At 39.3% G+C, this 14,630-nt stretch overlaps 1 protein-coding gene across 7 annotated transcripts in view; it reads right to left on the reverse strand.

Annotated features, from left to right (window-relative positions):
• The window catches only part of Lmbr1 (limb development membrane protein 1), a 155,032-nt gene that overhangs the window by 12,124 nt on the left and 128,278 nt on the right, over nt 1-14,630 (reverse strand). For 5 of the 7 annotated variants that reach the window (XM_031380269.1, XM_031380266.1, XM_031380265.1 and 2 more), the window contains 3 exons: nt 11,981-12,054; nt 11,639-11,729; nt 10,179-10,245 (listed from right to left, as the gene is read on the reverse strand). In XM_031380269.1, the coding sequence (XP_031236129.1) occupies nt 10,179-10,245; nt 11,639-11,729; nt 11,981-12,054 (232 nt within the window). The remainder of the gene's footprint in view (nt 1-10,178; nt 10,246-11,638; nt 11,730-11,980; nt 12,055-14,630) is intronic. The other 2 variants (XM_031380267.1, XR_004121481.1) reach the window with 2 other exon arrangements.

The raw sequence follows: 14,630 nt of genomic DNA on the forward strand, positions 1-14,630 counted from the left end.
GGAGGAGGTATGGGATGTGGATCAATCGGAAGGTGGACCAGGAGGGAAATAAAATCTGGAGTGTAAAAAAAGCAAAACAAAACAAAACAAAAAACAATTAGATATTTTAGAGCTTGAATACAGTTTATAAAAATGAAGCAAGCAGAAAATAAGTTGAGACAAAATGAAAAGCATTAAATGAAATAGAAAATAAAAGATTAGGTAATGGCAGAAATAAAAAATAGTGAAGGCAGTCCTCTGTTACATGTGCTGGGGCCTTATACCAGCCTGTGTATGGGTGAGTGAGGGGAGTGGTTGGGGTGGGTGGACGAGGGAGGATGGGGTGAAGAACTCTTGGGGGGGGGACCAGAAAGGGGGGACAACATTTAGAATGTAAATAAATAAAACAATTTTAAAAAATAAAAAAATAAAAAAACAAAAAAACCTGCAGTATAACCTGATACTTTGAAACTACTAAACTAAAGGTTAAAAAAAAAAATTACAAGGTACAAGCACAAGACTTCTGGACAGGAACCAGCTCAGAAAGGCAACAGCAAGAGGAGACAAATGGGACTGTGTCAGACTAGCAATCTATATGATGACAGAATGAAAGAGCCTACAGAAAAGGAGATAATCTGTGGCATCTACTCATCTAACAGGAGATCAATACATAGAATATTTTTAACTCGAAAAATTAAAGACCAAATGAGTAAATAATTCATTAAATGAATAACTTGAACTGAATAGTTCTCAAAAGAAATTTTTAGAATGACTATTAAATATACAAAAAAAATCTAACATTTACCCATCAAAATGACACCAAGATTCTATCTTACCCCAGTCAGAACTGTTTTTATCAAAGAAACAACAAAAAACAAATGCTGGTGAAGATGAGGGGTCGGGGAGGGAAGGAAACCTATTCAGTATGGAAATCAGTATGGAGTTTCTCAAAAAATTCAAAACTTAATTCCCATATGATCCAGCAGTATCCCTTCTACTTATACATTCAAAGGAATCCAGGCAGCTTACAACTGATAGACTGTGAACATCACTGCCACTGCTCAATTCACAAAATGGTAATACTGCATATAAGCCTTGAAGTAACTGGGCAAGCAACTTCTCAGAGTTATGTCTATAGGCCAAAAAAGGATTAGTTTATCTCTAAGAATACAGATGAAGCAGACAGAGCAACAAGGGAGAAATGGTTGGATAGAAATAGGCAACAGATAGGATCACACCAATAATCAAATTTGATATGAATACTCTGAATATACAAATCCAGACAGGTGTACACAGCTATTTAACATAAAGACATAGGTTTATAGTATGAGAATTGAAAAGTATCATAAGGAAGGTAAAATGACTATTTTAACATGACTCAAAGGAGACTTTAGAGAAGAATTACCAGTTAAACAATGATCCCCACTACCATAATTACAAGGTCCAGTTCACGTGCGGCCCAAGCTTTAAAGCATGCAGTACAAGCTGACGGAAGTACAGGAGAGTGGGATCACAGCTGTAGCCAGTGCTTCACAGTCCTGTCAACAGCAGTCTAAACAGGTGAACCTAAGGGCCTGGAGGGCATGAGGACACCCGCGGACAGTGGAGCTAACACTGACAGACAGCACACAAATGACGCACATGTCCTGTCCTTTCTTCTGTACTTTGCACACAGGCTGGAAAGCCTGTTCAAATGAAAATGATGCCACATACACAAAGTGCATTTCTTCACATTGACATCAACAGAAAAACTAAAATAAAAATTACTAACAAACAAATCTCTCAAATATCCCCCAATGTTTGGGAACAAAATGGCATATTCAAAATATGCCATGAGTCAAGAAAGAAAGAACAATTTGACAAAATAAAAATTAAAATGCTCTATATGAAAGGTTTGTAGGTTCCTAAACAAGGGTGATATAGCTATATAGCAGCACAAGGAGGGAGCAGCTGGAGCATGGAGGTGGAGCTAAGTACTCAGATCAAAAAAGGAAAATGACCTCAAAGATCAGTGACCTTAGCTCCAATTGCAAGTTAGAAAATGTTACTCCCAAGGTCTAAATCAGTAAACTAGAAAAAAAAATGCAATGAATGCTACTTCTGTGAGAGGATCAATAAATCAACCCATGTGTAAGCACACAGCTCAGGCAGAGGTAGAAAACACAAAAGATGGGTGTAAGTGCTAAGTCTCTACTTCTACTGGTAGCTAAGGGCACTGCCCACACACCTGACACTGTTGCTTACATTATCAAAGCTTGTTCAAGCTGAGTAGGGCTCTTTTCATAAAAGAAACTGAACTGTTGCTAAATCCTTTCCAAAAATTAAATTCCAAACCAGATGGTATCATCAGTAAGCAATGGCGCACTGAGGATAGGAAACAAGTCTACAAAACCACCCAGGGAAAATGAAGAGTCTGTTTCTGAACACTTGTAGTGAGGATCGCCTTACACATACATCAAAATCAGAAAGAAGCATCAAAAAAAGGGGGGGGTCGGGGGAGAACCACAGAACAATGTCATCAAAAACACTGAAGACTATAGCCAATTCTCATCGTATTGAACCCCAAAACAATAATATATCATGACACTTGGAGCTCACCCAAGAAACAGCAGGCTAATTAGCATTTGAGAATAAATGTAATTCAACATACTTAGAGACTTTTTAAAAGTGTGTGGTTGTTTTATGTATACACATAAAAAGCATTTAGCAAAACCATCCATCTGCATAAGAATTGTAGCAAAGTAAGGAAAGAAAGGGGCATACTGAACATAGAATACAACTACAATAAATACATGAATAAGCAGACAACAGCCTAAACCCTCCATGCCAGTGGATGTCATCAGAGGACTGATAGGGCTTTAGCTCAGTAAGTGTAGAGCATTGGCCTTGCATGAATACAGCTCCTAGGTCCAATCCCAGCACTGCCAAGACGAGGGGAACTAAGAAAAGAGAGTGCGGAAATGAACAAAGAAAGTTGGAATTGGAGTTGGTGTGCTACGGTGGGCACACTTGTAGCACCTTGGCCACCTGTGCCGTCCTTCTCACCTGTCCCCTCCAACTCCAACTGGGTCATGTTATTGGAAAGCAGCTGAGACACCCAAAGGAAACTGCATGGCCAATCAGTAAGACCTCCACATTCAAAACAGTGCCATGGCAGGGAACAGAACAATAATGTACACATTATTGAGCAATGGGTTTTCCTTTTAAATAACTAAGGTGAATGTCACATCACATAATCACTTTACACAAACAATTCTAGGGCATTAAATACCTTCTCCCCAGTTCGAACACAAGTGTAGCTATCCAATGGGAAACTCTATATCCACAAAGCAGCTTCCCTTGAAACTCTCTCTTTATCCCTACTCCTATCTTTGGAATCACATAGCATTTGGCCATTTCTGAATAGGCTGTGTCATATGACATGTTTCCAATTTCCATCAACCTTGTATCATATAGCAGACTAAATTTCCTTTGTTTTTAATTGTGGTAAAAGATATGTAACATAAAATGTACCAATATAACAATTTTATTTTAATGCACAGCTTGATACTATTAATAACAGTCACATTATTTACAACCATTACCACCAAACTCCTTTATCTTTCAAATCTGAAACTATTCACAAACTACTCTCCACCCTTCCTCACTAGGACTCTGGTAAGCACCACCTATCCCTGTCTTTTATAGACCAGACTACTGAAATTCCTCTTGGAATCAGAACCCCACAGAGTTTGTTTCTTTGGACTGGCTTCCATGGCTAAGTAACATTTCCATTTGACATGTATACCACAGTTTGCTTGGCCTGTCATCTTACAACAGGCTACTTCCACCTTTTGACTATTGTTGTAAAGGGCTTTTGAAATAACACTCGGTCAAACAAGCTGAAAGAATGGAAGATGACATGGAAAATTGAGGCAAAGCACATGGAGATACTTCATCTACACTGAGAACAGCCCTCCTCAGTGAGGAGTTTCTCTGGGATCACAGGAGCTTATGAGCTAAGGCTCTGCAAGACCAGATACACGAAGTGGGCTCTTGCCCTTTAAGTAATGTAAAGTTTCTTAAGAACATCAATTCATTGAGGGATGGGGAGGTGGAAACTGGGAAGGGGGATATCGTTTGAAATATAAATGAATAAAATGATTAATAATAAACAAACAAACAAACATCAATTCCAATAAGCAAGTGCAAAGAACTGGGAGTCTTTGAACAGTAAAGAAAGGTCAAGGGCAGAAGGCTTCAGGAACTTGCAACTCAAGCTTAGAGGTGGAGCAATGTGTCTGAAGTTATCATTTTTCATGACTGTATTTGCTACAAACTCACTTTGTACTAATTGAATTAAGTAGCCAGATGAACTTCATTATGTGAACTTAAATATTAACTAAAATCTAAAGATGGAGAATACCAGAGTTCAAGAAAGAACCAATTCTTTCAAAGATAGAAACATCTGGGCCCTTTAAGCAGATGGAATCTTCAGAGGTGGTCCAGCAATCTCTCAGAGACACTTTCTCTCTTTTGGTTTGAGCTCAAATCTTCTTACCCTACTCTCCTCAAAAAAAAAAAAAAAAAGAACAAGAAGGCCCAGAGCCCACTTATCACACAGATTCCTCTCAGTTGTTCAGGAGGAAAACAAGGTGAGTAGGAAGGGGTTAGATATAAGACGGCAAAGACCCTACCCTAACTTTCAAGTTTCCAATTTGGCTAGACTCTTGGGTGGAAGTATCCTGAAAACTAAAGAGACAGCTATTAGCTCTGCTTTGGCAATGGCCTGTGCAGCATCAAGTGGGAGCCCAGGGCAGCCCAGAGTTAGGCTGGTCTTTGGTTAGCATGGAGCAAGTGAGTAGGAGGAGAGAGAGGTGTGGATTTTCCAATAACTAGTGGTAGTTAGGGAGCAATTAAGAAGACAGTCAAAGGATTGACAAAGGAGGGGAAAAACAGGGGAAAGGGTGTTAATAATAAAGAAGAAATACAGAAGTGAGATCACAAATGCCAAATACCACAGCATGGGACAATCCAGGAGTCAGCAGCAGCCTGCAAAGAGACCTAATTCTAATTTGGTTTGAAATTCATTTTCAGATGGCTGAGTGCTGACAGAGAAAATGAGTTCAAAGCCTTTCCTTCTTAATTCCCATTGGGAATCAGAGAGTTAAGAATATTCAGAAGGAACAGCAAAGCCAACAAAAGATTATGAAACCAAGAAATACCCAGGTGCAATTACAGTTTCCTATAAAATACATGCACTCACCTCCAGGAAAAAAAAAATCTGAAAAACTGAAACCAAGTGGCTTCTGGGAACTGAAGAAAGGAGCAGGACTGAAAGCATGGCCACATGTGACCACAGGCTTTGGCCACAGCACATGGAGAAGTCCAGCTGGTACACAACAGGAAATTTCCTCCCTACTGGCTCACAACACTAGAAGGTGCTACAGGCTGCTGGGGTAGAGCAAGTCATCAACAGTCTTTCCCAGCTGTGAACCTTGTGAACTACAATAACAATCCACACCATGAGGCAAGCATATGGGTGCAACAATGGCATGAATGTTGTGGGAGCAACCATTTACTTTCTGACTAGATTTGAGACCTGCTCCACTAAAGGAAATATATGCCTCATACTACAAAGCTGACTAAGAACCCATGGTTGGAGAGCTGGATATAATGTCAATCTGTCCTCTAAATTCACTATCTCTAATACTTGTAGATTAGTGCAGCTCTCAGGCCTCATCAAGGAAATTTCTTTGCAAAGTAGAGAGTAGTTAACATGGGAACTCACAACTGGTCAAAATCCAAAACCTAATTATATCTATGGAGTACTAAGCCACAATGCAAACATCTGTATCACAGCTCCCAACCAAGCCTCAGATCTCATCACGAGGGGGCCTAAAGACTACAAGAGCCAGATGTTGGGGAGCACTTGAATCAAACCATGTGTTCTTTGAACACATGACCTCATAGCAGCTGTGGTTGCCTGCATAAGACCCGCACAAGACAGAGTCAGGCAGCATTCCAGTATGGAAGGGCTCATGAGCCCCACACACCTTAGTTGAGAAGCTTTCGAAGCTGATGACTTCTGGGGAGGGAGAACAGTTTTCTTGAATAATATGACCCTATGTAAGAAGACCATGCTCCAGTAGAGGGCCCAACACTAATGAGTGTATGGGCAACACGAATAAGCATCAGTGGCTTTGAAAAAGGACACAAAGTTGAGAGGAGGCTGTTAAAGAGAGTAGGGTGAATATTATTAAAGTACATTGTATGTAAACATGATAGTCTCAAAAATTAATGAAAATGGTGTTTAAGATTTTTTTTTTAAATCATGGTCAGAAGCCACTTCAGCCCAATCTAACTCTTAATGTACTTCATAAATGCAATCTATTCATGCATTTAGGTATGTAATTCATTTTTAAAATATCCTACAACTGAGATGGCCTGTTATCCTGTCTCAAAGCCAACTGTATGTATTCTACTGGAAATACTCTCTTGGATAGGTAAAGGCTCTCTAGAGCTCTAACAACAGCATCTTCACTTCACATTTTGAAGTGGACGCTGAAGGCTTCTTCTCACCACATAATCCCAACTGGAATTACTTTCATACAAACTACAGCTTAGGAACTACATCAGCAGGCTACATTTTGACTGTCATGACCAGCATAGCTGGTTCCATGCACAGCACTGAAAAGCATGGCCAGGACAGGGAGGCATTAGCTAAGGACCATCATCACCAGGGAGGCACTAGCTAAGGACCATCATCACCAGGGAGACATTAGCTAAGGACCATCATCACCAGGGAGACATTAGCTAAGGACCATCATCACCAGGGAGGCACTAGCTAAGGACCATCATCACCAGGGAGGCACTAGCTAAGGACCATCATCACCAGGGAGGCACTAGCTAAGGACCATCATCACCAGGGAGGCATGAGCTAAGGACCATCATCACCAGCTGCGCTTCTGACTCTGACATGGAATGCAGGATAGTTTCAGCAATTCCTTATTCTCAGAAATCCTAACCAGGTCTACAGATTTAGTGTTCAAACATAAGTTAATTAAAACATCTTATTTGCTATCTTTAATAAAACAATATAATATTATACACATTTTTTCTGAAAAATTCAGTGTAGATTTTGAAACTACTTTTACATAGATACCCTAATTAGAATACATAAATTACACTTCTGCTTCATATCTACCACTAATGAGTATCTATGAAAATATTGTTTACTTCCATGTTACAGCAAGAAACACAAAACAGGAAAAGCCCAGAGTGAAGAATAATATTTCATCAAATACAAGCCTCTTCAAGAAATAGCAATTTCTAAAAAAGTCCCCACATCAAGATGCATAAAGAGAATAATCTACTTTATCTCCCACCAAATGATAGATTACTAGACTCAGATGAGGAATAAATGGAGATACATAACGATATACAAGCTGATCTGAAAGGGTACTTTTGTTTTAGTATCATACTTTTGTAAGTGAGCATTTTGACCTTGCATAACTAGTTGGTTATAAAGTATAGAAATGGTTTCTAAGATAAAAATAATTTTAAAACATAACTAGCAAACATATTTCAAAGATGGTTGCCTGAACTTGAAGGAAAACCTCTCTAGGCTTCAGATGAAGAGTGGTGAACAAGCCTCACTTGTCTTCCCAGCCAAGAAGTGAAGAGCACACTGTCATCATATGAGATGTTCTTCAAAACCCAGGGCTGAGCATCTGCAGGGAACTGGCTAACTGCTCTTATTTCAACCTGTTGCAGCCATCGCCTCTCATCACATTCCACGTGTATTAAATTAAACAGTGATCTATTGCTTAAAATAAGAGCATCCACTATGCCAAAATAAAGATTCTTTACAGCCACAGTCTGACCACACACCAGAACAATGTGTCAGCTCACTGGAGGAACAGCAATGTTCTTACAGGTTTGAAAGGGCTGAATGCAAAAAATCTTACATTTGCTACATACAATAAAGTACATTCATTTCATTGACTTAAAATGCCTGCTCAAAATAACCCTCACAACTTCTTTGTAGCAAGTGATAAGCTTATTAAGTTATTTAGTGAACATTTTTCAATGAATCAATTTCCCCCATTCAAATGTAGTAAGCTATCTGATGTAATGCTTCAATGGTCATGTTAGTCACATCATGCACTTAAACCTTGGGCTAGAGACTTCACCAACAACAGCAGCTAATAATTTTTAAAAGAAAGCAGCTATAGGACATTTTCATTTTCTTAAACAACTGTATCATGGAGTCAGTGTACTTTCAATTCATAACTGAAACCCTCCTCTTCAGCAAGCATCACTCAGGTGTCAGGTCCTACACTCTGTTCTGCTGTGCGCCCATTTCTCCTAATGACAGATGCTGTGGACTGATCTCACAGCAGCAAAGAAGATCAAGTTGAGGTCAGATCTCCTTGTGAGAACTGAGGAGAGAGAGAAATTTTCGCAGCTAGGGATGTGGTTAATGCGTCCTTTATTCTGTTCGCAAGCTTTTCAGCTGGTGCATCGCAATCCTGCTCTTCAGCAGGGGGCACACTCATCTGTATCTCACCTTCTTAAAATCAAAGCCTGAATCCTAAAGCGTTGTTAGCAGATTACAAAGTAACTCTCTAGTTTGCATTTCCCATAATACTAAAATAAGGCTTTATCTCTAGTCTAGAACTTTTGCTTTTTTAATACTGCAGAAAGCCTCCATGAATCTGTTTAACGTATTTACTCTTTTCATCTATTCAGTGCCACTGGGCATAACACGTACTGCAGTGCATACCGCTGTCTTCCACGGCGCCACATGACTCACTGTACCGCAGCGCATTCCACTAATCCTGTTTGGACAGCTGGGTCCAAGAGCTTCTCAGCTGCATTTTAATTGTTCCATCTTTTTTTTTCTTTTTATTTATCTCTATGGCAAACTACTCAGGAATTTAATTTGTTAGGCTTCAAAAGTAAATTTTGCCATTAATTTGTTTTGTTTGTAGTAAGCCCATACTCAGCAGGTGATTTTCTTCCACAAAAATCAAAATACATTAATGATTATCAATTACTCTTAAATAACAAAGCACAATAAATAAGATTTTTCAAAGGTTCAAAATGGAAAGGTGGCTGATCACTACCAGTATCTGCAGGACTGTCCTAACAGATATAGCATTTACCTTCAAATGGTGGCATTAATGTGCGTGTTTCATGTTTCAATATTAGCTCACCATAAGCAAGTGTGTCCTAGCAATCAAACATGAAAGAGACATACTCACTAAATAAATAGCCTGTGGAAGAGAAGTTTCTTTTACACTTATACTTTAATTCTACTGTTTATTAAAGCATACAAGGCTACTACAAAGCTCCCACTTTCTAACACAGCTGCAACACTGATGGCATGAACCTTGAGTCAGTAATGGAGGCAGTTTTTGAGCAGAGCAAGCCCCCGGCCTACACTGCCAATGAAGCCAGGGACAGAGTTCACAGATATACTCTGTCTGGCCATTTTCTAACCATTAATTTACAAAGTTAAAACGTAAGTCTAGGGAATTATATAGACTGCCTAAAAGAAACATATGTCTGAAATAATATTTGGCCAAGAATATAGTATTATAAAGGACAAATGGCTTACAACTCAACTATTTCAGCGACAAAGTAGGATTCTCTTTTACTTTTAAAAGACAGTAAAACCTGCTTGTATATTGACAATTTAAGGAAATCACAGGACTAAAAACTGTCCTTTGGTGTGTGCTCCCAGGGACTGCACAACATCATGCTCAGTTCTATTTTCAAGAGCTCAGAGCAGCTTAAAACAAGTTTACAAATTTCTATTTTTTAAAAACACACATTAAACTATACATTTGGAAATATACTCATATATGAAAAATTGTTTTAATAATAAGGCACTAAAGTGCTTTTTAAAGTCACAGTTTCCTCACTAGAAGATTCAAAAGCCCAACTTATGAATGAAGTAAGAAAAAAAAAGGTCTATTGTTTAGAGAAGGAATGTTTTAAGTGCTTAAAAAATAAATGGTCTTTGTTTAAGAAAAGCACTTATTTTGCTATGGCTCTATACACAAATGAAGTATAGAATAATATAATATTATATTATATTTTAAAGATGATTTGAAAAGAAGAATTTACAAAGCAAAAGTTAAAGAGATTTATTTTAATAAAGCTTCTATAAAACCATAGACTTTTAATAAGCATTTCTCAGTCAAACTTACCCAGTGTTCTTGACATCACAGGCAAAGCAGAGCTCAAGACTAAGATTGACACACAATTCCCAATGATCTGTGGAAAGAAAGGCTGGTGGGCAGGGAAAGAGCAGGAGGCAAAGAGCCCCTCACAGCACTCGGGGAAGGGTAAGGCAGGACAGATAACCTGAGTACCTGGCAACTTCTTAAGGATACTATTAGAGTAGAATGTAAACATAATAAGCCTTTCCATTTCCATTTAAAGTTATATTTATGAATTCCACAAAACACAGAGTATAGGTGCAAACATATAGTCATAGAATACATAAATCATATACATTTTATATTATTTTACTCTGATTGGCAATTTGAAAGCTTTGCCTATGAAATTAAGAATACCTTTGGACTTCTGACTAAACTTTTTTTTTTTTTTTTTTTTTTGGCTTTTCGAGACAGGGTTTCTCTGTATAGTCCTGTAGACCAGGCTGGTCTCAAACTCAGAAACCTGCCTGCATCTGCCTCCCAAGTGCTGGCAGAGCTGCCAGCACTGCCCAGCTCTGACTAAATCTAAAAGGCTGATTGCTGTCAACTTCTTATATAATACCTACTCTGACCTATATAACCATTATAAGCATCAATTCTGGGATTTGAAAACACTAGAAACAAAAACATCTAAATCTAGTAATTCATTTGCAGTATATCTTCTAGTTACTGATTCTCCTCCAATAAGAGGCACTGAAAACATCAATTAGTATTTATAACCACCTCAACTAGAAACTGGCTACTTAGCGGACTTTAAGAAACCTATAGTATGATACAGGATAGATAGATAGATATTCCACATATGTAATACATATTATAGAGGGGTTCATTACATATACACACTTGTGGGCTGTAAATATAGACTATATAATAAAAATGGGGAAGGCCAGAAGCTTTTAGCCATTCCCTTTAGGCAGCCTGTGAGATTATTTTACAAAGGTCCATTTATTATGTAATATAACAGCCTTTATTGCCCTGGTGCCAGTGACAACAACACTGTATAAAGTCAAACTAGCCTCACACCACACTGTCTCTGAACAGAGCTCTTCTTTCTCAATTTAATTATTCAGACTTGAAATACTTTGCCTCTACTACTTATAGCAACTAAACTCTTCAGATTTCCAGCAAGCTCCCAAAGTACAGTTAGCACAGCCAAGTTACTCATTAGCAATATGTTTTCTTTAAGAAGATAAAGGGTTCTTTCAGGAGACTTCCACAGCTAGTTACCAAGTGCTGGGGTTCCGTGCATTTACAAGTGAATGGATACAGTCCAAATTACACAGAGTACATCCTCTCCCACTCGCTCAGCATTCTGAAAACCTCCCTTTGTGTCTGCTACTTACAAACACCTATCAGTCCAGAAGAGCTGTTCATGGTGCTTACTAACTAAAGCATTTGTTTATCCTAAAAGCAAAAGAAAAGCCTTGCCATCTAAGACTTTACCTTACCTTTGTCATAGTTGTGTCATCCTTCTTGGGTGTAAAGTTTCCAAAAAATCTGAGGCTATAGAAACCAACAACAGAAGACACCATGAGATAGCTCTGAGAATGAAGGAAAAACTCTCCAAGAGAATGCACACTTCCCAAAGTCTAAAGCCCCTAGGTAAAGCAAAGCAAAACAAACAGCCAGAGGCTTGGGAGGACCGCCAGAGGCTTGGGAGGACCGCCAGAGGCTTGTGGAGGACCGCCTTGTCTTTCTTTCCAGACAAGTGTCTTAGTAAATTACTATTGTCCCAGAAACTAGACAGAAAACTTGTTAACAGACATAACATTTAGCTGAAGAAAGGATACAAAATCAGAATGATTTCAAGTGCAGCTCCCACAAAGCCAAAAGTGGAGAGAGAGGCGCTTCCTATGCCAGGGCCCTGCAAAGAAGACACTCCTCAGAATCCAGTGACACCATCACAGCTGAGTCAGGACAGTTAACACCTGAAGACAGTAGGAATCCTTCAAAGGCTAGCTGACTTCTTCAGACTCAACAGCATGTTAGTAATTTTAAAAGGTTCAAAAATAACCTGGCTTGCCTCCAATGTACCTTTAAGTCATTTGCCAAAATGCTATCATTATGATCACTGCTATAAAATGGAGTGATCTGCTATCTGAGAAAACACCTTCAATGTTCTGGGGGGTTTTCTTTTCTTTTCTTTTTCTTTTTAAAGATTTATTTATTTATTTTATGAGTACACTGAAGCTATACAGATGGTTGTGAGCTACCATGTGGTTGCTGGAATCCGAACTCAGGACCTTCGGAAGAGCAGTCAGTGCTCTTACCTGCTGAGCCATCTCGCCAGCCCCGGGAGTTTTCTTTTTTCTTTTCTTTTCTTTTCTTCTTTCTTTTTTTTTTTTAAATATACATTTAATTTTCCTTTTTTTAAAAAAACTTTTTACTGATTATTTGTAAATTTCCAAGCATGCCTCACTATCCCTCTCATCTCCCCAAACCTCCCCAAAAAAGAAAAAAAAATAAAACAGTCTCACTTTGGAAGCTGAGGTGTGCCGTAGTGTGTCACACAGTATACCCTTTTGCCCAAAGAGCTTTTCGTGCAAATATTCGTTGCAATGAGTTCTTGGCCTAGTTCGAGGGCTCTGGCTTCTGCTCCAGTATCAATACTGGATCCTCACCGGGACCCTCTCAGATGTCCTGCTGTTGCCCTGTGTCGTGGAGATCCTGTAGCTGTGGTTCTGCAGGACCAGCCCTTTCATGTACTCCAACAGTTCATAGATAAGGTAGATGTTGGAGTAGGCTAACTCAAAGCCCTGGATCTGGGCCTGAGTGGTAGCTAATCTGGTCAGCTTACAGCTCTCCAGTACTGCCCAAGTAAGGGGCAGGGTCCACTTTCTTGAGTTCTGCAACTGGCAAGGGGGCGAGGCCAGCTCACCTGCTCTTAAGCTCTCATGCCCTTGAGGCCAGCTCTCACATGCTGCAGAGCTAGAGGCAGGGCTAGCTCTCCCAAGATCATACCTTGGGGGACAGCTCACCTGTGTCCCCAAACACCTAGCTAGTTCTACTATGCTGCCCAGGTAAGGTGTTGCTCGCTGGGGAGGTTTTTTTCTTTTTGTTTTTTTGTTTTTGAATAGAATAATATATAATCAATGCAGAAGCAACATATAACAATTATACTATAAACCTTGCCAAATTTAAGATATATTTACAAATAAAGCAATGTATATCCAATTTCTTTTTCCTAAACTTTTCTTGATAATTCAGTTACAAAAGTGTGACTAATAGCATTTATTTTTTTTTAAAAAAAGTAATTTTAACAAAACAGAAAATAAAACATACTTTCTAATAAATATTATCCTAATCTTGAGATCTACCTTTACTTAGGTAAAACAGAACAAATAATGTTCAGATACTGATAACTGACAGCAAATATCACTCCACTAAAGTAGGAACAATATTTTCAAAGCTTACTGCTAGGGATTAAAGGATAATCTCTAAACACACAGCACCATTTCCCTAGTTGTCTTAAATTACAACAGCCGAGATAAAGCAAAACATAGTCAGCCTACTAAAGTAGAAAACAACAGCTAATGTTCCACACATTACCTACACACTCTAATTTGGACATAAAGGAGTAAGAATAACCCACGGCAATCACAGACATGAAGACAGTGGGGGCATGGGACTTGCCAACCTCTGCCATTTAAGAGAACATGGACAGTACGCAAGGCTAAGTGGTCAGGTTTTAAATTAAATTTAATTTAATCCCAAATTAGCACCCTTTTTAAGGGGCTGAGCCTCCCTCTCCCTATAGGCAGGACCCAGAAGCACTGAACATAGGGTTCAAGAGCAGTGCACACACTGTCATGATCCAGCATGTCTACCACTCTTCTCAACAAATGGAAGCTAAGCTTTCATCAATTTTACATTAAATAATTTCATCCACTTTTCTCTCCTTAATCTGTCCTTTGCTACTAGGGCCTCCATCATGAACCCTGTGCTGGGTAAGGAAAAGATCCTACTTTCCTCCCTACAAAGGGATACTGGCAAGACAGAAAAAAATGTTCTGAAATATTCACTGTCTCAAAAGCAATGACAGGAGGATTAAGAGGTGCTCACATATTTAGACAAGCATGCAGAGAGCCGAGAAGTACAAGTCACTATACTGTGCACTAAGGGGATGGCAGAGAATGCACCTTGCTCTTCTGCCTCATTACAGTGGAGCGAGAGTCAGCAGGAGTCACAGGAGCAGCTTCCTGAGCTGGGACTATGATAAAAGAAAAAGGGAAAGCCAGTACTGCAGAACCAGCAGCGCCCTGTGCACAAAGCCTCCAGTGAGAGAAAGGTGGAAGAGCTCTCACACATGCTGCTGCTGACGAAAGTCACAAAAGCCGGGCAGTGGAGGCACACGCCTTTAATCCCAGCACTTCTAGGCAGAGGCAGGTGGATTTCTGAGTTCGAGGCCAGCCTGGTCTACAGAGTGAGTTCCAGGACAGC

This window comes from Mastomys coucha, unplaced genomic scaffold (assembly GCF_008632895.1).
Source record: "Mastomys coucha isolate ucsf_1 unplaced genomic scaffold, UCSF_Mcou_1 pScaffold19, whole genome shotgun sequence".
Classification (NCBI taxonomy): Eukaryota; Metazoa; Chordata; class Mammalia; order Rodentia; family Muridae; genus Mastomys; species Mastomys coucha.